The sequence below is a fragment of the Centroberyx gerrardi genome, chromosome 13 (genome assembly GCF_048128805.1).
Source record: "Centroberyx gerrardi isolate f3 chromosome 13, fCenGer3.hap1.cur.20231027, whole genome shotgun sequence".
Taxonomy (NCBI): domain Eukaryota; kingdom Metazoa; phylum Chordata; class Actinopteri; order Beryciformes; family Berycidae; genus Centroberyx; species Centroberyx gerrardi.
In genome coordinates, this window is record NC_136009.1 from 22,192,842 (window position 1) to 22,216,927 (window position 24,086).

Genomic DNA, 24,086 nt, shown 5'->3' on the forward strand with positions numbered 1-24,086 from the left:
TGTTATTTTGTTGACTATTTGCTTATGAACTTGAGCTGTTAAACCAAGTTTACATTGGCTATGTAGACTACACATATTTTGACAAATTATTCCAATCTCTATTAAGTTCTTTTTCGAAGCTCATTTTAACAAAATTTTATTTCATATATTCATACTGTGTAATAATCTGGCTGTGAAGACCAGGCAGCAGGCAGTAGGATGGACAACTTTTGATCGGGGTCCTACAGAGGTCCTTTGAATGCATGTGGCGCGCAATATGGGCAACAGAAGTTCACTGACTGGAATGTAACGTTAGTTTGGCAGCAGGAGAGCCAAGGAGGTTATTTTTTTATTGTGTGGCTCTCCATTTATCCCAACAACATGTTTTCTGTTGAGCAAAGTTGTTGGTTTGTTCGCAAGGTAAGTCTTCAAACCTCACCTTCCCTGAATAGAAGCAAAACTGTCTCTCATGCGCAAGCGTGCTAACGTTAACTGGATTTATGCTAGCTAGCTAACAACGTCAGCTGAGCAGAATGTCAAAAACCCTTCCACTTTTGTTGGTTATTGTAAGTCTTTTTAAAATGTCATATGTAGCTGTAATTAATCAACGTAGCGTGTATTAATATCAGTGGGTGATTGTCTTGTCGTCATGGATACAACAATAACTGGCTGTACTGTTTAGGTGATTTGCTGGAGAGCTGCGGCCAGTATTGCTTGGGCTGTCCTGCTGCTGCCACCCACCACAGCAGTTTTCGTAATCCTCAGCAGGTTCAGTCTTCTCCACCCCATCCAGTGGATATCAGGTCAGCCACGCCACGTTCACTGTGAGATCTGAGTGACACAGCGTTTCAAATAGCTTCGTTATGTTCGTGTGAAGCTTACTGTAGGCTTTGTTTGCCCTCTCTACAGAATGCCTGTTCCTCTTAACGAGTGCCAGTGCCATCTTCTCCTTCATCCTCCTGTGCGGAGTGGTCCTGATAGTTGGGTTCTTAAACCTGGAGTATTATACAGGTGAGTGACGGGAGAGAACATTACAGAAACCAACCGAAGCGGATTGAGTAGCTCACTGAGGATGTTGCTGTTTAGTCGCAGTCAGCTTTGTCATCAGGGATGCTGCAATGTCTTTTGTACAACAGTTAGGTCCGGTCGAGTAATTTGATTGGACAGGAGGCATTCCATGAGTGCTGATGTACAGTATAACAGCACTGGGACGTTTTACTATATGTATCACTCCGCTTTACAGGTGCTCTAATATATTAAGTACCTCTTTAATATATTCATTTGTTTATGTGTTGATTGTTAGTGGAATCCTGAGGGAACTGTATTTATTGGCGGAGACAAATAAACAAAAATCACAATCTGTTGTCTCAAATTGCGAGTACTTGACAAATAGCTAACTGTTGTATAAAAGCAATGAATCAAAGAATCACAGCCGTGTTGATATACAGTATAACAGCACTCCATCCCGTGTGATATTGCTTAAGTAATTGGGACAGTGTTTTGTAAAATGAGTAAAGTTTAATAAGCTTTTGTAGTGACTCTTTGGGTTTTCTGTTTCTCCTAAGTCATCCCATCTATTGCGTGTTCAAAAATCGCCCTGCTGTGTCAGCTGCTCCACCCTCGTCAGTTTGTCAGCTCCCTGGTCCACTGCATCATGGGAGTAATAGTGGCTTGGTGTTGTGCCGTCACCATCGGGGGCAGATATCAGACTCTCGGCTACCCGTGCACACAGGGCGATGGGTAAGCAGCTACATAACACTTCATTGTCCTCCTTACTTGTGATGAGCTTTACATGTTTTCCTGTGGTAAGAGCTTCATCCATAGTCTAATTGCCTCATTTTGTTTTGAACACAATGGCAGTTCCTCTCAGATGTGCCTGAATGAATACCACCTCATCCTGCTGCTGGCGGGAGCCTTTGTTGGCTACAGTCACAGTCTATTGGGCGTGATCCACAACATAAATTATGTGTCCTTCCACACTGTTCAGGTATGCTTTATCAATTTACTCACTTATCTGGCTGAAGATTTAAAGACTGAAGATTTACAGATGGACGGCTACTTTTGTCTGTCTTTTGACATGGATGAGACAAAGTTTGTAAGACGACATGTTTTTGAGGAAATATTTCCTGGTGGAGACTTACATTTCCTCCTGTGGTTGTCAGATGATTGACAGTAAGCAGAGCGTAATGTAATATGCGTGCTGGTATGAAAACACTCAACTCTGGCTCAATGAAATAATGCTAAAACCGAGACAAAACCAAATTAAGTCTTCATGTTTACATTGATTATCTAGGTCTGTGGAATTTGGAAGAGTGACAGTTTGTTGTCGGTTGCTTTATCCAATGCTATTTCTTTTTCAGCAATACAAGTACCTTCGCTTTAAGGGATCTCTACCTTTAGTGGTGAAATGCAGCGCCACTCAAGCACTTTACTCTGTCAGGAATTACCTTGTCATATATTTCTTTTTAGGTAAGTGGCCTCTGTTCACAAACCGCTTCAGTCATACAGTCTGACACAGTTTGTGTCACGGTGCATGAATGACTTATTTATGAGGTCAGGTGTCTTGCTCTTTTAGCAGCCTGAGGTCATCGGGTGTGGTCCTAATGGCTGCGATCCAAAGATAGAAAGGAAAAGGTGATTAGGCCTTTGCTATCAGGGCTCCTAGACATTGAAACAACCTGCCTGAGGAGTTTAGGCTGCTAAATCAGTATCGTCTTTTAAATCACTTCTTAAAAATCGCTTTTATAGACCTGCTTTTATGTAATCATCATTTATTAATTGTTCTTGACCTCCCTTTTTTATATGACGTTTTTTATGTTCTTACTTCGCTTTTATGCATTTTGTTTTGCAACTGTGCACTTTGTAACAGTGTTTTGAAATTGCTATACAAATAAATATATTACTATAATTAATATTAACAGGATATGTTCCAAGAACATGGATCTGTAGAACGCTGGATCTTTATTTGAACACGTAAGTATGGTTTCTGATTTGCGTATGATTTAAAAAAAAAAATACTACTAAGTAGTCTGGCATTGCTTCACACTGCGGCTCTTCTGAACTAATTTTATAGCAGTGCAGTAAATGTATTTGTGTTTTAATGCACCATGCAATCTCTCCCTCCAGCTCTCTGCACCCTCTTGACACCATAGCCGGACTGCTGGACTTCTCCCTGCTCTACCACCTGTGGATCAGTGGCACCTTCCTCCTCCTCACATGGTACACCACTCTGCTGCTGTTCAGGATCTTTGTCACTGAGGTATGTTTGTTTTGGTGTTTAGAGGTGCACACTCATGATGAAGAATTGTTGCAATGCCCCAATCTTGAAAAAAATAAATAAAAAAAAAGCATTCACACTACTACAACACAGAATCAAAACAAACATGGAGGTGGAGCATTTTTCTTTCCACACTTAAGGTATTTTTTTCCTTCTCTCACATTGAACTCATTGATAATTGCTGGTCTGCATTCAGATTTTAGTTGTTAACCAACACACACTACAGGGGACTTTTCCTTGACTTCATTTGAATTGTAATATCAAAACATATTTGAAATAACAGGGTCAGAAGGCAAGAGATTAAACTCCTTATCCCTCACACACTACAAGATCATCTGTACCAATTGTCCACAGCGACCCCAAACTAGCAGGGACTCGGTCCAATCTTGAGAATCAGTTGTGATGGCCAAATTGTGGCTATAATTGGCCTAAAAGTCGTGTACTGTGTCGCCAGGTTAAGACAGCTCCTGTTTGCCCCCTTTAATGTTTACAACACTAGGGGGCAGTGTTGTCATTGCTATGAATGTGTCTGAAGATCACAGATTAATTGGATCATATTCATGCGTATGGTGAATGTTCCCTGATCATCTAAAGTGGTCAAGTAAAATTGTATTTGTGATGTCTGACTTTAAGGTGATATCTTGCCTAATAGATGACCTCTTATCTGTAGGTGTACAGTTTTCCTGTACAATCATCTTTTACTGAGGATTCCCACCAGTGTCTTCCCAAGGTTCTCACTGGCAAGCAGCCAATAATATTGAAGGTAAATAAAGCACGCAAAGACACAATGATTCTTTCAAATTGCCACTTTTTTGTGTGCTTGCTGATCAACATATCTTGGGTTGTGACTTGCCTTTATCCCAATTTTAGTTTTTAGCACTGCAGGACTTGGCTCTGCTGTCACAGCATTCCCCTACACGGCGCCTTGAGGTCTTCAGTCTCAGTCAGCCAGGTCTGTTATGGTTTTCGTTACATAGAGCAAAATCCCATGCTTACATGCCAGTGCTTCTTCCTGTGCAAAATAAATCTTTCTTATTGTGCTTTAAATATTTCACCTTGTGCTTTTACATTGGTTACAACAAAAGTAAAAGCCATTGTTTACCGTTCCATTCCTGTAGGTGAGATTAATATTTGTCCGTCTTTCCCAGGTGGCCATCCTCATAACTGGAATGCCATCAGTAAGGAGTGTCTGTCTCTGCTGGCTGATCTGACCCAGAGACTTATAGCCCACCATGACACTGTAGCAACCAATGGCAGGGTCAAATCCCAGTCTACTGGGAGTGACAAGAAGTCTGCCTCATCTGAGAGCTCAGGTACATTGCTTTAAAATAGTGGTTGACATTAGTCGAGACTTTTGGATCACTGTCCAAACATGTTTCCATGCTTTGAAATGTTATAAAAATGCTTTCAGTTATGATGCATATGAATACATATTTGATGTAGTTATATCATTTTTATATCATTTCACCTATTCCAGTATCTGTTGTTGTGAATAATAATCAGAGTGATAGAGCCTAGTTAGTAGTCTTGTCCAGCTACCATTATAAGGTTGGGAAAATATGACCAAAAAAAAAAGTTTTAAATTGTTTTAAGACCCCTCAGCTGTAAGTTTCCCCCCTTTTTTTTAATCTTAAAAGTGACCTCAAATACAGAAGATGTGATGACCCCCAGGCCCTCGGTTCTCCTCAAAACCCCCTCTTCAGTCTTCCTCCGCTCCTCTGTTGGCGGCCCGCAAAGCCCACTGACAGCGCCATTCACCCCTGACCTGGACAGCCCCTTCTCCTCCCCGGCCCTGCGGCGTCTCACCGGCCCAGTGGAACAATGCTCGCCGTGGCACGGGGCGGTGCAGAGCCCACACATCATGAGGAGGGGCCCTAAACTCTGGTCCACCTCCACAGGTGAGAGGGCACTAATGGAAGTTGTAAGGGAACATAATGGGAACTGTAGGCTCTAACCTTAGACTAATAGAGTTGTTAGAAGTCTCACAGCAACTACTGCCTGCACCATCTTGGAAGAGTCATTGGAGAATTGACAACATTGAAAGCTATTGGCTGAACATATTCCTTTGGCTGTTTGCTAATGATGGCTAAATGTGCAAGGCAACAGTAAACATGTCATCCCCCACAGGTGATGCAGTCCCCCTCTGGGCCAGTCGGTGACAAACATTTCACTTTGTTTTTGTTTGTTGTAGTGCCTTCTTTTTTGTAATTTTGAGAATGCCAGAACATAATGGTGAGATGCGTCATTCCTCCATTCCTCCTCCATTTGTCCAAATCTGATCAGCAGTGTCTGAAACAGACGAATGAATGAACAATCGGACGGAGACCAGCCATTGGTCACAATGAGTTAGTATCTTGAAGTGCCAGCTCAGTTAACCTTAACAAAAATCAGCGATGTCATGGTAAGCTGACCAGATGCTATGTTTAGCTAGCAAACTTCTAGCATCTAAACACAAAATCGGTCAAATGTATCAGTGATGAAATGGTACGTCCCTTGCCATATGTAACTGATATTGTTGAGATGATCAAGGTGCAAGTTTAGCACTGCAGTCAGCTGTTTTCAGCTGTTGCCATTAGCTTTGGACCTCCAACGTGGCTGTCAGAAGGTCACCGGACAGCTCTCCATGGTGCAAGGGATAGTTGCATCAGACCCTATCTATTGGTTAATGTAAATGATCATTAGTGTGTCAGTATCCAGCTTTCTTGATGGTTCCCAGTTGTGATGCAGCATCTCTATTGGTGCAGATTCACAGGCAAACGGCAGTCCCCTGCTATCCCCCGCCTCAGTGCCCAGTCCCACGCCGGCAGCATCCAAACCCAGCCTGCTGGCCCAGTTCCTCCAGAACAGAAAGGAACAGGTACTTTGTCCTTGCAACTACCCAGAATCACAGTATAGATATTAGACTACTCATAGACATTGTACTTATGACATTATTTCTTTCATTTCTGTGTTCATTATGTGACAACCTAGTCTCAAAAGCAAAACAACTTAAAATTGTGTGTTTCTACGCTTAACTGTCCCATTCAGGTTAAAAATTTCTTGGCAAAGCGGGTGCTGATAATGTATTTGTTTAACAAGGTAAGGTTGTGTGGCTCGTGCATGCTGTCTCTATTAGGCTGGTGTTCACCAGCCTAACAGTTAGGCTGGTGAACACTGAGGGGCTCACTGCATGCTCTCACCTGTCACATAGTCAGATTTTCATTTGGCTTTAACAAATCTAACAACCTTGTTGGCATCACTGATTTTTAACCCTGGTTTTGGACCTAAATTGTGCATGCATTACTAATTAAGGTTGTTTTTCCACCTATCTAGCTGATAAAATTAGCCCTACTAATTACCTTAAAAGCCTAAATCAAGGAGTCATGTAACGTAAGTGTCTTGCCAGTAACTTGACTACTATAACACCAAATGGTGTTATTCAGGGTAATCAAATCTTCACAAATCCTGTGTTGGGATCAAAGTGCCAGGTACTGATAAAGGTAAACACTATCCCTGCCAAAAGTGAGGGAAGGGACAATATATTGAAATTCAATATATCATAATACCAAAATATGACAATACATATTGTGGGGCAGAAAAATGAATCAAGATATTGGCTCCATTTTATTCTGCTGTAGTAATCACAAATGAGATGGTTTGCCCATCACAATTTCACAAGCTTTCCATCCAAATTATATTATCTGCACTTTGTAATGACATTTTTAAATTGTTTACACTCTAGCAAGCCAATGCCATTGCTAGAAATAAACATAATTCTGCAGTCATACTTTGTCATTGAACTTTTATTTATTACATTGTATTGTGGTTGCATCGAATTGTGAACCCCATATTGTGTATCGAATCGTATCGTGACATAAGCATATCATCCCATCCCTACCAAAAGTAGTACTTGTATTCTGTTATCAGATTTCCTCTTGGTAGAAATGAGTTTATTAGATTGGTCTTTGCTTTCTGTAGCTTTTGTGTGTATCTTCCTTCCTAATTGTACTGTAGTGCATGTTGTAGTGTAAACTCACCAAAACTATTGTCTGTCCATCTAATAACTTCCTTAATCATTTTAGCCCAAATCTGCATCCCTCTATTCAGTAGATAACTGCTACCAGCTAACCAGGTTGCATCCTTCAGAACCATAGATTACACTGATTCTATTCAATAAGATGATGATCGTCTCCCTTGCAGCTTCCGGAAGCCTCCAGTCAAGCTCTCTTTGCAGACAGCCAGTCTCACATCTGGGCATTAGAAGGTAAGAAGAGTTGGTGGAATTTCATCATTTTCATCTGATAAGAGTGCTACCTGTTGATGCCACATGCAAATGATTTTCTCCTATCTCCTCTATCTAGGGCTGTCTTACCTTGTGGAAGCCTCTTTCTCTGAAGACCAGTTTGGCGTTGTACAGACCGCACTACCCAGCATTCTCGGTAGCATGCTGGTCTTACAGGAGGTAAGCTGTCATGACTTGGTGCTTGTGGACTATACCTGGGGCACTTAAAGACCTTATGAAATGGACAAGGTGAATTGTACATTGCATTGGTGACAGTGCTAGCCAAATGTCCACCAACAGTAACTGCCGATGCTGCGTTTACAGAGGTAAATGGTAACAAGCATCTGACTACGATCAAATTTCATTGCCACATTTGTTGTATTCTACTGAGAATGTGAAATAGCATAGCATACTAATCTGTAATAAAGACAAACTGATTGAACTTGATATACACTTTACCTTGAAAACAAACAAAAACTTTGCAGAACGTTGAGCTTGCCAAGAATTGACAATACAAATGTTAACTAATCAGATAGAATACATGGCAAAGAAGACAAGGCAGGGATTATGAATTTAGCTTTTTAAAATGGCAATACAGTATTAATAAAAACACTAATTGCCCTATAAGCCTGGAAAAAATATTTTCAAAATGAATCAGATTTTCTGGGAAGCTTTTTTCTTTGCTGTAGCAAATTCAAGTCAGTCAATCAGGTGTGAGGCACTAATGTATCTGTATCTGTGCAAAAGTTGTTACTTTGAAAATGTAACTATTCATTGTAGCTGCAAAAGTCGCACAATTGTGCACTAGTGTTTTCTAGGTGCTCAGGTGGAGGGGTCAGGGGGGGCATGACTGGAGTAAATAAAACTACGGTGACAGTCACAGTTGCAGTGTTGTAACTAAAATCGCTGCACAAAATATTTAATTCATGCGTTGACTTAGAAAATCACCGAGCTACTTCCTGGTATGTGGATGTGCAGCGCACCAGCCTGCAGTTGGTTGATGCTTGTGACTTCAACCGTTCTGCCTGGTGTATGAGCGCACACTAGATTTCCCTTATGCACGGCTCTTGGGGCTCTGCGCTGCCTAAACAGCACATACCGTAATTCCCCTAAGCAGTGTTCATTGCAAAAAGCATTAACACACAAATGAACGAGAGCCCGGCTCTTATAGAGGTGCTTCTCCCGAGCGACTAAAAACTGAACAGTTTCCTATGGGAGAGATGATTTTTGTGAGGTTGAAGTACAATAAAGGTACAGGAATCTGTCTTGGTAGCATTGGTGCAGACTTGTACAGTACATACTGTTACACAATAAACAGATAAACAGGAGCTTGCATACAGTGCAAAGGAACAGTGCGGATGTAGGTAAAATGAATCAAAATTGCTGTGTTCTTGCTTTGAATTATCTGCACATTGACAGCAACTATGTGTTCCTCGTCTTCAGGCAGTAGATCGGCACTTCAAGCTGCCTCATGCCTCCAGCAAGCCTGTCAGGTCCACCAGCAGCATGGGAGACTCGAGTTACAAAACGCTGCGCTTTGCTCTCAGGGCCACACTCAAGACCGCCATCTACAGGATAACAACCACCTTCGGAGAACACTTAAAGTAAGGCTGCCTGCCATCATGTAGAGTTTTTCACATAAGAAGCAATGCATATTTCTGATGTCCAGCATACTAATCCTAAATACTGTGTATCCTCAGTGCTGTTCAGATGTCTGCAGAGCACCGAAAGAGATTGCAGCACTTTCTGGAGTACAAGGAGTAACACACCTGCACCGTGGCTTTTGTGCCTTCAGATCCTCATCAGCTTGATTCCAGTGTGTGTGTCCATTTGAATTCAAGTGTGGCGACAAGTGAAAGCCCATGATAGTGCCTCTTTTAATATTTATGTCTGCACTATGTCACGGGGCATTGTGTTTGATAGGCTAGATCACATCTCCCACATGTATGGGGGGCAGGAATTCCCAAACATGCACTGCACCAGGTTGGCAGAAACTGTAAACTGTCATCTCCTGCATTTGGGAGATTTGAACTAGCCTACTGGACTTTTCTGCACCCCATTCCAAAAGAGGTCTAATTGGTATCACCAGCACATCATATCAAGCTGATCATATTTGACTTTTGCTCATTGAGATGAGATGTAAAAGGGCTATTTGCATTGCCTTTTAAAATTCTATACACATACTGTTGGTTTCATACTTCGTATGCTATTTTCTTGAATTAATTATTTCTGTGTGATTTAAAAAATATTCTGCATCGAGCTTGATGAGTAAGAGAGATGGCATGATGACGCAAAGAGACCAGCAGAAAAGCTGTTTTCTGTTATGAGAAGAGATCTCCACAAGGTCGCAATTTTCAGAGAATGTGATCTTTGAAAAAGTGTTTTCATACATCCGGTTTTGTTCCAGGCACGAGCCCAGAGGACTAGTTGACAGCTCTGTGCATCGGCTTGGGCTTCACTATTACAACTCCAAGCTGAACATTCACTATAATCAGATTTACAGAGAAGTTCTTATGTTTGTACATGTTATCTATGTGTTTTCATCAGGTTTGTTTGTGTGGAATACAGCCAGATGTTTATAAGGCTGTCATTCATGTCAAAGATTTGGTGTGAGTGGTGCAAGTATGGGGAATCGGTTTTGAATGTCACTGCCAACATGCATTGAGTTTGAATGCCCACCCAGAGACTAGGTGAATAAAACTATTTTGTAAAGATTCATGTGTCAGATTCATTGTTACCCTGAAGTGAGAACACAGTCCAGGTTTGTTCATCATGGATGCGGAGGACAATGTGAAGACTGATTTTCTCCATCGTAAATTACTCAAAACTTAGTGGTAATGCTGAGGATTAGGGTTAGATTGATTTGGACAATATTGGCCTTTTATAAAAAAAAATTGTGTATCAGCCAGTCAGTCATCCCCCACCGATGTGTGGATATGATGCAGGGTGCTTGATCACACATTTGTAATATAATTGATCATTATTCACTAGTGGTTTATGGGATTAGTAATATCCTGGGTTTCAGTACAGAGGTTTAGTGTCCCATGCTGGTCTAAATGTTGTTTCAGATGCTTTCCCTCCCCACAAGAATAAAATTCAGAAGAGGAAGACCAAATACACGTAATCTTTTGGCATGAAAATGATCAAATTTAAAGATACTGAATATTGGCACAGAATATCTATCACCTGCCTCAATCCAAAAACATCAGTATTAGTATCAGCCTTCAGAAACCCATATCAGTCAAACCCTATTATATATGTATATATCCAAGTGTTTTAGCTGAAGGGCTGTAATTTTTGATTGTATTAGTGGGCACCAGTTATTGAAAGTGAGCTTGACAAAACCATTTCAATTTATTGAAAGTAGAAGCCTCCACAGGTGGAGGAAGGGATGTGAAACCTCTCATGGCCGTCAAAAAAAGATTAAAGGGATGACTTGAGTACAAAGCTTGATTATCTTTTCAATCTCCATAACAAAGACTGACTGCCTTTTGAATACATTTCCTACTTTGATTTCTGTAAATTAAGAACCTGTTTGAATTTGTATTACTTGACTTGGCCATCAACGTTACTTTCAAGACCTCATAAAAATGTTGCACATTTCTTTAAAAAAACATTGTCATCTGAGCATGAGTTATGTTTAAGAACCTTCATGTTGGCATGAATAGACAGGGTATGACATTAAGTTAGAATGTTTGCTCATATTTAAATCAGAATCAATTGCATCTGAAGTTTTTAGTCTTTTGTAAAGTACAATGTGCTTGTTTTCCATTCTGTTGCTCAGCTATCAAAACTAGGATAACTTTGAAAGCCATTGAACAAACAGTCTAAAAAATCCCAATGTAGAATATGAGAGACTGCATAAAATGACAACACAAAGAGCACTGTCTTTTTGTTTATTGCACAAATCGTACATATTTCCAACTGAACCGGTAGAACGCAATATTAGGCAGTGGTGGGAAAAAATTGTTCATCAAAAGCCGTAATATGTATACAAGAACGAAAAATAGCCAGTGGGAAAATCTGGATATGACTGTCTCTTTAAACAATAGATTAAGATCTAAAAAGGAGATACTGGTTTTTGAACAAGAGAGGGAACCAAAACTCTATTAATAGTCCTACTGACTGCAGTCCTGTTCCGTAACAGAGGGATGTCATTCATAGGAAAGGAAAAAATGAAGAAAATGATGTCTCAAGTCAACTTTTTCTCTTGATTTTAAAAGTACTTTTGTCCTCATATAGAATATAAACCTCTGCATCAATACCAATCAAATGCTTTGACATCTTATTTCTTTTTTTTTTGGAAGTCAAACATCATTTGCTAAAGTTGAGTTTTTTTTTTTTTTCTTTACAGTTTTAATATATATTTATATATGTACATATAAATTCAACTAACTAGAGTTCTCATAGAAAATGAGAAAAGCTGGACTTTATCGCTCTCACACAACAAACGACTGGCAAGCATATTGACCCCGCCCCCCATCCTCATTTGAGCCGCCATTAATACAACACAGATAGAAGAGGCCTTACTAATGGTATGCTGGCCGCAAACAACAGACCTGGGTCAAAAGCCTATTTGAAATCCATTGAAATATCATTCGGTAGTTGATTCAACATTTAATCTAGCGATAAGGAACCACGTAAATGAGTGCATAACCAGCCCTTAATACTCTCAATTGGCTCACAGGCAGTGTTTCAAATACAAATTGACCCAGGTCGGTTAGTCCTATTCTGACAGACACAATTGGCTCCAAAAACCCCTCAAGTCCCCAACAGAGCCCAAGAACAGTCCTTATATTTTACACTGAACACTTTGCATCTCTGCGTTTTCATCTCCGAAAGGGCTGAACTGAAGGTTCCTGTCACGGATGGGTGTCAGGATGGAGAGCGAGGGAGGAGGAAGAAGGGGGAAACGCTGGTGGAAGCAAAAGGAAAGCTCTCTCCTTCCCTTGGCTGGAGCTCAGTCAAGAAACACCTGCTAAGTGCAAAATACCCCCCCCACTCAAAAAATTTGAATTTTCTCAACTTCACTGTCATTTTTTTTTCTCCCAATGGGAGATACAAGCAACGTACAAGACAACAGATTATTCAGCCCCTCCCCTCAGTCACACAAGTGCACATTTTGTCTGTGTGTCAAACTACACCATCCCTGATTCAAAGTGCACTCGGTAGAGAGGGGGAGGGTGACGGAAAGAGCGGGGTGGGAGGATGGGATGGGTTTAGCTGGAGCAGCTGAGGGCAGCATGTAGGGTGAAGCAGCATGTAGACACCTAGCAGTCCTCACAGAGAAAAAAAAAATGTGACAAACACAACTACTTGCTGATGCTCAGGGCCAAAATATGGAAAAGGAGATCGGGGCAATACAGAGGGGAAAACAGTGAGGGGCAAGTGTGGGGTTTCCCCCTGAAAGTTCAAATCTAATAAGGAAGTCACATTGAGGGGATGATTTAAGGATGAGATTCTAAGCCCTTCCTCCCTGCTGAACCCCTCTTAATCAGCACAGAAAAGTAGAAGAAGAGTGTTACTAAGAGAGGAGGGATTGTGTGCTGGTGAAGTATAGCTTACTATAGGGTGCCTAAGTGGAGGAGCTTGTTGCCATACACGCACAGTACATTGTTCTGGGGCTAGGCAGAGCATTATAGATATGTATGGACAAACAGGGGCCTCCAAGTGGTTTATAGGGATGTAAGCACTCATCAGACCACTTCATACAATTGTCAAAATCAGGATTCTGGAAGTGTGTAAGCTGTCTGTAGCCGCCATTTGCGCACTCTTGTCTGGTGGGAAACCAGGTGTAAGCATCTGTCACTCTCCCTCAACAGCTAAATAAATGTATTTTTTATATTTTATGTGTGTATAAAACCATGTCTGTTGTCTGTCAGTGTTTATGAGTGTGCCAGTGTGTCAATAGTGCTTGCCTATGTGCATCAATTCTAGGGCAATAAAGAGTGTGTGTGTGTGTGTTTGTATGTATGTATGTATGTATGTATGTATGTATGTATGTATGTATGTATGTATGTGTGTATGTGTGTGTGTGTGTGTGTGTGTGTGGCTCAGGAGGACATGCACTGGACGTGGTCTGGACCGCCGTCCTCTTCGTCGGAGGAATCTGGAGAGCTCCAAGACTCGTCTGTGTCTCCCTCTCCACCCTCACGACGGGCCTGGACAGACAGACAGAGGAGAGGAGAAGAGCCATTTTCAATCACTTTATCAATAATGCATGTATGTTGAGCTCAAGGATCCCATGAATCAAACGTGTTGGGATGACACGTGTAGTGAGATGAGACGTGGTTATCGACTGTAGCGTTACATCATAAATTTCTGTTGCAAGTTTGATTCATTGACAGAATGTTTTCATCACAAAAACTTCATAGAAAGCGAAAAACAGGGCCAAACAATATTTTAGTTTATGCATGCATAATCAGTGCATAAGTGGAATAAATCCATTACATGCAACCCCTTGAATCACAATGTAGTGCACCTGCAACACAATGATGTAGCAGTAGCTGATTCTCTCATTTGAAATGAATGAACCTCCATCAGAGACCAACACATTAAACACAAACTGTGTTTTCCCAGCCTTAGACCAACTGCATCCTACATGCTAATGTATTTCCTTTTTACATCATGAGGGCCGTACTGGAAATAAGTCTCTAGTGTTACTGTGTGATTTCATATATGACACATGTGTTTTAACTGTTAAATAAATCAAATGAAAAGATATCTTTACCAGCGAGCAAAGCCATTATACTTCAGAATCCACTGTTCTTACATTGAAGAGAAAAATCCCATTTAGCAACAAATTATCTAGCGTTTTTTCTATTATACATGCATATTCTGGAGAAACGCATATATTTTTCATGTAGTGTCTGGGCACTGTGGCTTTTACCCTTGTGCTCTTTGCAACTGACTGCTTGTTGAGTTCACTTGTTCTACTGTTGCACTCATTTTAAGTTGCTCAGAATAAAAACATCAACTAAATACCTAAAATGTAGTTGAATGGTGTTTTTCCCCCAAAGCTTCTTGCTATGGGTATAACCCCTGCAGTACTGTGTGGAAGCTCACCCTCTGGGGCCGTCTGTTCCTCATGTGTCTCATCAGGAACCACAGCAGTTGGGTGTCGTACTGGTCGCCGTGGCGCACGCTGTCCTCGTCGCGCTCCCGCTTGTTTTTCTTCATCACCTTGGCAAACACGACAACATCACCATGATGCCGTCTCACAATAGTTTTCAATAATCGCAGGTGTGAATGTGTGGAGCTGTGTGAATGTGAAGCAGGGTGCCGCTGCAAAAGGAGCGTGCATGCTCAGCCAACAGCCTGGATAAGTGAAGGCAAGATTCCCAGCGTCGCCTTGATAGAAAATACAATAACCTTTCCATAACAACATTGCTCTGTCATTAATTAATCTAATTGATGCATTAATTAACAAATATTCCTATGTAAACATACTTGTCTTCACATCACACATGGGTGGTATTAATATGAACTCTATGTCTTAAAGCATTCGAGTTAGAGTAGTTTCAAGACAATCAGATCTTCCTTATTATTATGTACATTTATGCAGCAAAATCTAATCAGATGATCTACTCTATAGGAGGTACCTGTGATGTAAGTATGAAGTTTCTATTGTGTAATGTTCTTGGAGTTATTGTGTTCACAAAAATGTGTTTACACACAGACAAACACATTATGTCTCGCATGACATGTACCATGGTGGTGGGCCATAAAGCGTCCCACCACCATGTTTGTTAATGTTGTTTTCAGCTCAGAAAAGTTCTAAAGGGGTAAACTGTCTGGTTTCCACTACAGTTGGCCTTGTTGTGGAGAAGTGGCCATACGATGTTTAAAAACAGCTGAAAACAACATACCAAAACAAGTTGTAAAATATATTCTGGTACATTCATGTAAAGTGACTCATTTGGAAAATTCCCTGGTATTCCCTTATTTCCCCACAGAACTGATCAAATTCCCTGCCTTTCCCAGTCTGCAGTACACCTCTTAAAAACCCTCAGTAATTCCACGAAGTTGAAATATAAAAACACAAGTACACCTCAGAGAGAAGTATAAAGGCATTCAAGAAGGAGCGGATTTCAAATCTCACTACAAACAGCATTTTGTAAGTATATTTGTGCCACGCAGCAGACCAGTCACAATCCTCTCTGTCCTTAGTTTTTTGGACACAGTCTAGTTCTGGAAATTTTCCATGGATTTGTGTGAACAGTAGGAGTACAGCAACTTCAAATGGAGTGGAGTAGACTAGGACTGAATAGAATAGAATAGAATAGAATAGAATAGAATAGAATAGAAGAGAGTACCTCTTTCAGGCCCTTGAGTCCTGTGGGGTTCTCAGCAGTGGGGGCCCACAGTTTGACGTCGTGGTCCAGGCCGCTGGTGGCCATACCAGGCAGATGGGGATGAGGCTCCAGACAGTTCACCTGCACAAAAAAACAAGTTGAGGGTAGAGAGTGAGTAACCGAGGTGAAATTATACAGATAATGGGAGATTTTACAGTGAATATTCTTGGGCTGAACGCCAAAAAAAATGATCTCTACTACTAGAGAAAACAACAAACATTTTAATTTACTTCAATTTCACCCAAGGGGCACATAGACCAAGAAATAGTGTTTTTAATCACAAAGTAAATAAAACAAATACAAAGAAACAAAAGAAAGATACAAAAACTAGGACCACAATGGGGACAAACCAAATATTGCCCCCAACCACCACTGCAACAAAACAGCCTAATTACAGAGGAAACGCTAACGACCACTAATGTGTCTGTACAGCCTTTCAAATTTCCTGAATCATATCCAAGCCTAAGGATAACACACTCTATTCTCTTTCACTCACCACTCCTCCTCTGTCTCCCTCCATGAACTGGACGATGCGAGCAGAGTATTTGTCCCACAGGTAGATGTGTCCGCAGTCGCTGCCGCTGACCACAAACTCACTGCACGGCCCGTAGAAGTTCACCCCCTTCACTGTGAGAGACGATGGAAGACGATTATACAGAGTGAGAGAATTTTTTTCATGGTTATGTTCGATGGAAACAATGCAATATGCACATTCCCCAAAACACTGAGAGTATAACATTTAGTGCTCAGACTACCGTGTGTTACAAGCTGAACTTATTTCAATGTTTAGGTAAAAGAGTGCTGCATTTCCAATGGGGTTTCACTAGTCAAATGTTAGGAGCAGGAGTAATGATCAACCATCAGCCAAATTATTCTGAAATTGTCCTGTGGCTGGTAAGTTTGTCAGCTGTACTAGCAAATTTCATAGGTAACCAGCCGCTGTCCGGCAGTTCTTTTCTGTTCTAAGGAACAGACTGGTTGATTAAACGGTAAGCGGTGGGTGGATTTTGAAAACCACAAGGCACCGGCACTGGCTGGTAGATGAAAAAGTCAGTTTCCTGCCCTGCTGCCCTGCTTCTAACATCTGCGATTTGGCTGTGGTGTATGTACCTAAAGCTTTGTGTGGTGTATAGAACTAAAGCTTTGAAAAACAAAATTACACTGGTTTATCTTTGTAATACATTAATGCTGTAATTGTACTTTTCTGGTGGTTCTTGTGCATCAAAATAATCATAATAGCAATCCAATGTAATAGCAATCAAGATGGCCTGTGCCACACACACACACATACACATACACACCATCCCCCCACCTGTGGCATTATTGCGGTGTCCCTTGTATCTCCTGCGATAGTCAGCCCCGTCACTGTGGCTGGAGTCAAACAGGTAGATGTCCTCGTCATTGTAACTGGCCAGGAGCTCTGGGCAGACAAAGAAACACTTACTGATGCTTGTTGAAGATGAATACTAGCCAGACCGAGGTCAAACAGTCAATTGCTTTGTTTGCTTTAATACTTGGAGTACCAGAAAGGTGTGTTTTATCACATACTGATGATTCAGATAAGTTCAGCTAGGTTGTGAATCTTACAACCTCACTAAAATGACTTGAATAAATAAAATTCCTGCAAATCAATAAACGTAAATAAATTCCTATGACTGGCTAAAATTTCTGGCACTAAACCTGACCCATCTGGCGCTCTGGGCAGATAAGGGCAAACAAACACTATGAATTATTTGCAAACCCATGTCTGGTATTCACTGAGAACAGACCTGAGTCTATTTGTGAGCCACTGATATTGCATGGTGGTTGCATCAGGAGGGCTAGAGTTTTGGCACTTTTGAGATAATAACATTAGTTGACAACTCCATGAAAAACATTGGATAAAGTAGTGTAATCATTTTCAATTAAGCTGTCTAAAACCTGTTTCTTACAAAGTGAATAGTTAAATAAGGACACAGTCTAATCAAATTGAATTCAAATAAATATTAATAATTGGTACACTCAAGTCTAATCCATGTTACAAGGGAGGTTTGCTTTGCTGGGGATGAAACCATGCAATAGGCAATTAAATTATTTTTGTACACACTGCATGCAGGTCAATCCATTTATTTCCTTAAGCTACCGGTATACATATCAGGATATTTTGACGATTCACGATATGCGTCACAATATGTTTCATTTTGCTTTTGTTACTGAAAAGTTCAACCCAAATGATAATAGTAGTCTGTTTGCAGACTTTAAAGAAAGCATATGCCAACAAGAAAAAAAATGTTGACCTTATTAAACACAAGTCAAAGAATAACTTAACCAAGACCGTCAGGATTGGTCAAAGTATGAATGATGAACTTGAATTTCAAAAGACTTCCAGTCACGAATGAAAGTCAAAGTAAAACTCAAATAGGGCTCTGAAGTACAACCACACTATTAATCACTTGCTGTAGTTATATCTTTGATTTGCTATTTTCTTGTAGCAGTCCAACTGCAGGTGTGAAATTGTGGTTTCAGAAAAAAAAAATTTGAGGGGCAACAAGGGTCAACCACCATGTGCAATCTACTGAAACTTTTATTTTCAACTGTTTTGATAGAGACCATCCTAGGTAAAACATTACAGCATCCATTACCTCTTGCCAACTTTTGTTTTTCTTTCTTCAGGCTACTAGGAAAGTTGCGCAGTGACTTGTTGGGTAAAACCAGTGAATGTAAACGGCTATGGTGAAATGTATGAATGGAAAATACGCATTACATACAGGCTACTATGATATATCACTAAGTCCATAATCTCTCTGTGACGGCAAATTGTGACAAAACTGGATGTAAGATCACCATATACTAAACCCCCTGCAGGAAAGCTAAGAGTGAATGTGTTTATAGGGGTACCGGTGTTTTTACCTGTGCCGTCGTGACTGTACACCAGGCAGGTTATGTTGGTTTTGGACTCACTGGACACCAGATGAGATGGACAAAACTTTTTCAGCACACCATTGTTATCGTTCTCATTAATCTTCCTCTGGTCATAGATCCTAACAAGAGTGAGAAGAAGGAAAGAAAGTAAGAAAAAAGAAAAATGGAAGAATAAGATCTAAGAGATGTGCCAAGGAAAAATATCAAATATTTTCATAGTTTTCCATTTGCATTAATCATAGCATAATCAGCTTCAGAACTGCAACCTGGGTCTTACCTGACATACTGATCTCTCCCTCCCACAGCAAAGTGGTGTGTGTTGGCCGGGTTGACGAAGATGGTGTACAGCCCGACTTTTTTATCTCCCTCCTTCACAACCACCAGTTTACTGCCACACGGAGGTCACAAGAGAACACAATGGGAAACAGGTTAGCTGATATAATCACTTAAAAAAACAACCAAAAAAAAACTATGGAACATAGTGTGCGTGTCTGGGTTAGTGTCATTTCACTTTCAATTCAGCATTTAAATTGAAAGTGAAAGTCACAGAACAAAGACAGAGCCTTCATGATTATAATACTGTGATAATAATGCGATTCCCATGGGTAAATTCTCTTTTTGACTACCCCCCTCAACAGGGAGGTCAGAGGTCACGGTCAGCTGCAAAACGGGTTTGCCGACCCGGGTCCCGCTTGAACCTGGCTCTCCTGGTGGAAACGTGGTCCCCCTACTCACTACACCATCCTGCTGCCCGTTCTCAATTATTTATTTTATAGATCGGACGCAAGAAGCTTTTAATTGTCTGTCAGTGTTTGAATTTTGAAGAAACTCCACTTCCTGAGGTGACTGAACTGAAACTTAATTAACCCCAACCCTGGTGTGTTATCACTCACTTGGCGGGTCGGTCTAGACGCAAGTCAATACCAAACACCACAGCATCCTCTCCAGCTGATAGAAAGGAGCAGGGGGAGTCTGGCTCCAGGGCCAGCTGAAATACAAACGCACACAAACACACTCAGGCGAGAGACAGAGTATTTCATCATCTGGCTATCAGAGTCGTGCAGCAAAACACTGTATATCATCTGTACCACAGCTGCAATTTATGGCATAAACTCCCTCACACTCAGTCACACTCACCTTATGTGCTGCCCCTTTATGCTGTGCTACCCTCTTGGTGTTCTTGCAGCGCTGGGTGGCAGAGAGCTCGGCCACTCTGATTTGTCCGTCTCGAGCACACATGGCCAAGGTGGAGTCTCCACTGTGGGGCAGGAACTTAGCCTGAGGCAGACAAAAGACTTTCACTTTGCATTCCTAAGCGCAATTGTTCACTTTATCTGCGTCACTGTCTTGACTTGCAAAGGTTTTATGGAAATGATTCAAGAAGAAAATCTCTTGATCATTTGCCTAAACCTTGACTGAGATTAAATTACATCTGAGCTTTAATTCATCAATCCATTTAAGCAAGATTCACAATTTTCATTACCTCTGGTGGGTTTAATTTCTCCCACCATTAATCAACTATATTGCCATACTCAGAGATGTGGTTGTTTTCTCCCCAGATCTCAGAATTTTAAAATACACAGGAATTCCTAAAGGCATGTGAATTAATCTCTAAATTGAGATTTGGGCCTCCTTTTTTCCCATCCATGCATTATAATCTGCTTCCTCCCTTTGCCTCACCTGAAAGACATTGCTCTTGTGGCCGCTGTCAAACTCCAGCTCGGCGCGGCGAATGGCCCAGTCCCAGATCACCACTCGCAGGTCATCGCTGCCTGAAGCCAGGCGCGTGCCTGAGGGGTTGAAGTGCAGTGTGTTGACGCAGCCCGTGTGCCTCTCCAGGCGGCCCTGGAGCTCCAGCCTCTGCACCAGACCGCGGGCGCCGCACACACGCCTCACAAACTGGTGCGACTCCCTGCCGATCTCCCTGGAGCGCAGCGAGGGTACTGCCCGCCATGTGGGGCCGCGCAGGTCACGAAGCTCCGCTCCCAGCCAGGCCTCCATGGCCTGCTCATCCTCTTCCTCCTCTTCGTGGTCTTCTTCTTCCTCCTCATCCTCGTCCTCATCTGAGCTGGAGGAGTGGTTGGTGCCACCGCCAGGTCTGTTCCGCTTTCTAGCAGCCCTCTTCCCTCCATCCTTTTCCTTTGCTCTCTCTCTTCTGCCTCCCTCACTCTCTCTTTCGCCATCCTCAGTCAGGGAGTAGAGGCCGCTGCCATCCATGCTGTCTGTATCTTCTTCCTCCTCCTCTCCCTCTCCGCCTGCCCCTGTCTCTCCCTCCACATCTGGCATAGGCTTGTCTCCAGACGCCTCTCCTGCCTCTTTGGGAGCTACAGAAGTAGCGAAAGCCAGAGCCAAAGATTATAAGGTTTGGCAAAGCTGTCTCATCAGAAGAAACAATAAAGGGTGCACAATTTCTTTTTACAATGATAGAGCAGCATGTGCATAAATATGAAGTGTTTATTATTGGGTTTATCAAACTATAGCATAATGTGAGAAAGGAAAGAGAGGAACACCCACAATGTTAGGATTACCCAGTGAAGAAAACATGTAAACATTTATGAAATAGAGTAAAGCTCTTATCATAAGCAACAATGTGAGCAGCATAAGCTTCAAAGGCAACGAAAAGTCAGGGAAAGTGAGGTTACCAGCTTGAGAGGAAGCCTGTGTTTGTCCCTCTTTGCTTCCAGAGGCATCCCCCTCAGCGTGTCTCTCCTCCCCTGGTTCTTGATCTTCAGAGCCACCTAGTAAAACCACACAAATCTTCTGAATAACTGACAGGGCTAACGAGTAGAATAAAAGCGTACACAAGTATGGTCAGTATTAACGGTCAGTCACTTGCAAGGACTGTCTGAGCCCGTACCGTTAAGCACACTGGATTTGCCGTCCGTCTCGGCCATCCCGTCTGCTTTGTCCTACCTCGACCCGAAGGAGAGCCTTTGAGTGTCACACACAAAAAAACAGCGATACTTCGGTCGTTAGTTAGCCACCTACTGCACTTGACAGGCGCTCGAGTCAAGAAACGACAACCTGTGTGCATAAATAAGCGGACATCTTTAACGTTACATGCACTGGCTGAGCTGTGTCCACTAACGCCGCCGCACAGTGCGCAGTGGGACAAACCTGTTTATCTGAGCAGCTGTCAAACTAACGGGCAGACTAATTTTACTGTCCAGCGCAGCGAGCAACAATGCTATCAAAACCAACTCGCTTGCTGCCTAAGCTTACAGGCCTTGTTAATGCCTTATTTTGGTTTGAGATGTTTAGTAGTGCACTGTCCTCTGTAAAAAACTGGTGGACTGCTCGATTACCTTACACTTCTATTAACGTTAGCTAACGCTGACTAGCACATATAAGACTAGCAAATCAACCCTGTCAGTGCTGGATAGCTAGCAAACAGCTAACGTTAGTTGTCAACAAAGCGAGCGAGCAACTAGCATTGCTTGCAGTAACCTAGTAGCTAACTAGCATAGCTAGCGTTACCTCTTCTCGAAGGCCCGACGAGGCGTACTTCTTAGTTTAGTCCTAATCTTTATTGCAGATTTATTGTCTTCACCTCACTACTTAGCGGGTGAGCTAAGTGCCTCGAATAGAAAATATCTGACGGAAAGCACACGACATTAGGGACGCGTGCATAAAGCTTTTTGGAAAAATAGACTATGAAGCAAGCTAGCTGCGTTTCCACAGGGGTGACTGCTCCGGTCTGTTTATGTTTTGACGGTTCAGCTTCTTTTTTCACGACTCCGTTTCCGGCGTGCACGCTTCGTTTTGTCTTTGTCCGGAAGTTTGCGTGTGAGAAGAGCAGAAATATACAGGCTGCTATCCGCTGCTCATCGCCTAAACTTCATCTTTCCTACCCGTTACCTAAACTCAACCCTCACCTTGAAGGGATAACCTTATTTTTTGCAATTTTAATCTGTTGTTTATCCTGCTCACACAGAGGAGGGGAGGTCACAAAGTGGAGAGGGTCCCTCAGGGAGAAACAGATATATTATATTATTCACTACCAATTTCCTACCAATTACCTATTATACCTATCACACAAATTCCAACCAAAATGTACCCCCACCTTACAGGAATTGCCTACGTTCACATTTTGAATTTTAACCTGTGATTTACCTTGGCCATCCAGTTATAACGAGGAAGTAAAAGGTTCTGTTTTCGACTGCAAAATAAACTGCCATTACACATTTCCTGCAAATGGTACCCATTAGTTTCAATGAGAATTGATAACAACATCAATGAGTCGTTTTTAGGTAAGTGAGGGGCAAGTTGAGAAACCTTTCTACCACTGATATATAATATATACAGTATGTGCCTACAGGTAAAATTTTAAATGTCAGTGTAGGCTATCCCTTTAAAAAAAAAAATCCATTCCATAAAGTAAGTATGGCGCCCTCTGTTGAAACCGGCTGTCAGCCTACAGTCTGATTTCCCTTCACTGCAACAAATTACAGAGATTTTTTCACCCTAGATTTGTTGAACTGAAATGTTGATACAAACACTGGGCAGTAAATGCTAATCATGACTTCTACATGTATGTGATGGCTGTAAATGATTTGTAAATAAATCTGACCTGCATTTTGAGTTATGATGGTTTATAAAAGTTGAGAAAAAAAAAGAATTTTCCATTTTCAAATCAAACACTCAAAGAACCTGATTTCTATACATCCAATCCCAATGCCTAATATTGTGACATTATGGCATAATATGACATTCATCAACACAGACAAGTTTATTTGATCCACAAGTAATCATAAACAATAAATTGTGCCAAATAAGATTAAAAGCTAATCATTTAATAGATAGCAAGATTGTCTGATCCATGACAAAACAAATTTAAACAGACAAAAACAAACAAACCAACAAAAAAACTGAATAATCATAAACATCAGCATCCATCATTTTTGCTGAGTGGCAACATTGGACCTGGGCATTGGGCATTGGCCTGGGAAAGTGAGAAGAACTGGGCTGTAAGGATATAATTTTCTTTTTGTAATGAATCTGATTCATATTATTACATCTTCGAAATCTTAGCCCTATAACCAGACCTGGGCCAAATAGCATTTCCAAATACTTGTAATGTTTATTGTAACTGACTTTTACTGGTTTGTTTTTGGCATGCACAGGTCACATGGGTTTGCTGCATAAGACAATACAATGATTGCCATAAAGTATGTTTTATTTGACAGTCAATTTAGTGTATTTTCCTGCAATTGAAAACATACTTAAGTTGACACTACCCAAATTGTCCTAATTTGTTGAATGGAACCCATCTGGTACTGAGCAGATTAAAACACTATAAAACAGTTAAGTACAG

The 24,086-nt window shown here is 41.4% G+C and overlaps 2 protein-coding genes across 4 annotated transcripts; one reads left to right on the forward strand and one right to left on the reverse strand.

Annotated features, from left to right (window-relative positions):
- Positions 1–274: 274 nt before the first annotated feature.
- On the forward strand, positions 275–10,231 carry ndc1 (NDC1 transmembrane nucleoporin). Of its 2 annotated transcripts, XM_071914970.2 has the most exons (18): positions 275–399; positions 662–782; positions 889–990; positions 1,545–1,719; positions 1,840–1,966; positions 2,340–2,448; positions 2,901–2,952; positions 3,106–3,238; positions 3,927–4,019; positions 4,127–4,208; positions 4,405–4,569; positions 4,894–5,154; positions 6,001–6,113; positions 6,284–6,334; positions 7,436–7,499; positions 7,597–7,697; positions 8,961–9,121; positions 9,218–10,231. In XM_071914970.2, exons 1-18 carry the CDS (start codon positions 361–363, stop codon positions 9,279–9,281), a joined length of 2,013 nt encoding a protein of 670 aa, XP_071771071.1. In that variant the 5' UTR covers positions 275–360; the 3' UTR covers positions 9,282–10,231. The 2 variants fall into 2 exon arrangements, with proteins under 2 accessions (XP_071771071.1, XP_078143851.1); XM_078287725.1 differs by lacking the exon at positions 6,284–6,334.
- A 1,168-nt stretch (positions 10,232–11,399) lies between these two features.
- Positions 11,400–22,464, reverse strand: dcaf8 (DDB1 and CUL4 associated factor 8). 2 transcript variants are annotated; one of them, XM_071914954.2, is made up of 13 exons: positions 22,250–22,464; positions 21,630–21,703; positions 21,415–21,510; positions 20,453–21,096; positions 19,910–20,050; positions 19,666–19,760; positions 19,050–19,160; positions 18,761–18,891; positions 17,184–17,291; positions 16,368–16,498; positions 15,833–15,952; positions 14,583–14,699; positions 11,400–13,678 (listed from the first exon to the last, which is right to left on the reverse strand). In XM_071914954.2, the coding sequence occupies exons 2-13, from the start codon at positions 21,664–21,666 to the stop codon at positions 13,571–13,573; spliced, it is 1,839 nt and encodes a 612-aa protein (XP_071771055.1). In that variant the 5' UTR covers positions 21,667–21,703; positions 22,250–22,464; the 3' UTR covers positions 11,400–13,570. The 2 variants fall into 2 exon arrangements, with proteins under 2 accessions (XP_071771055.1, XP_071771061.1); XM_071914960.2 differs by having other exon boundaries at positions 21,630–21,796.
- Positions 22,465–24,086: the final 1,622 nt, after the last annotated feature.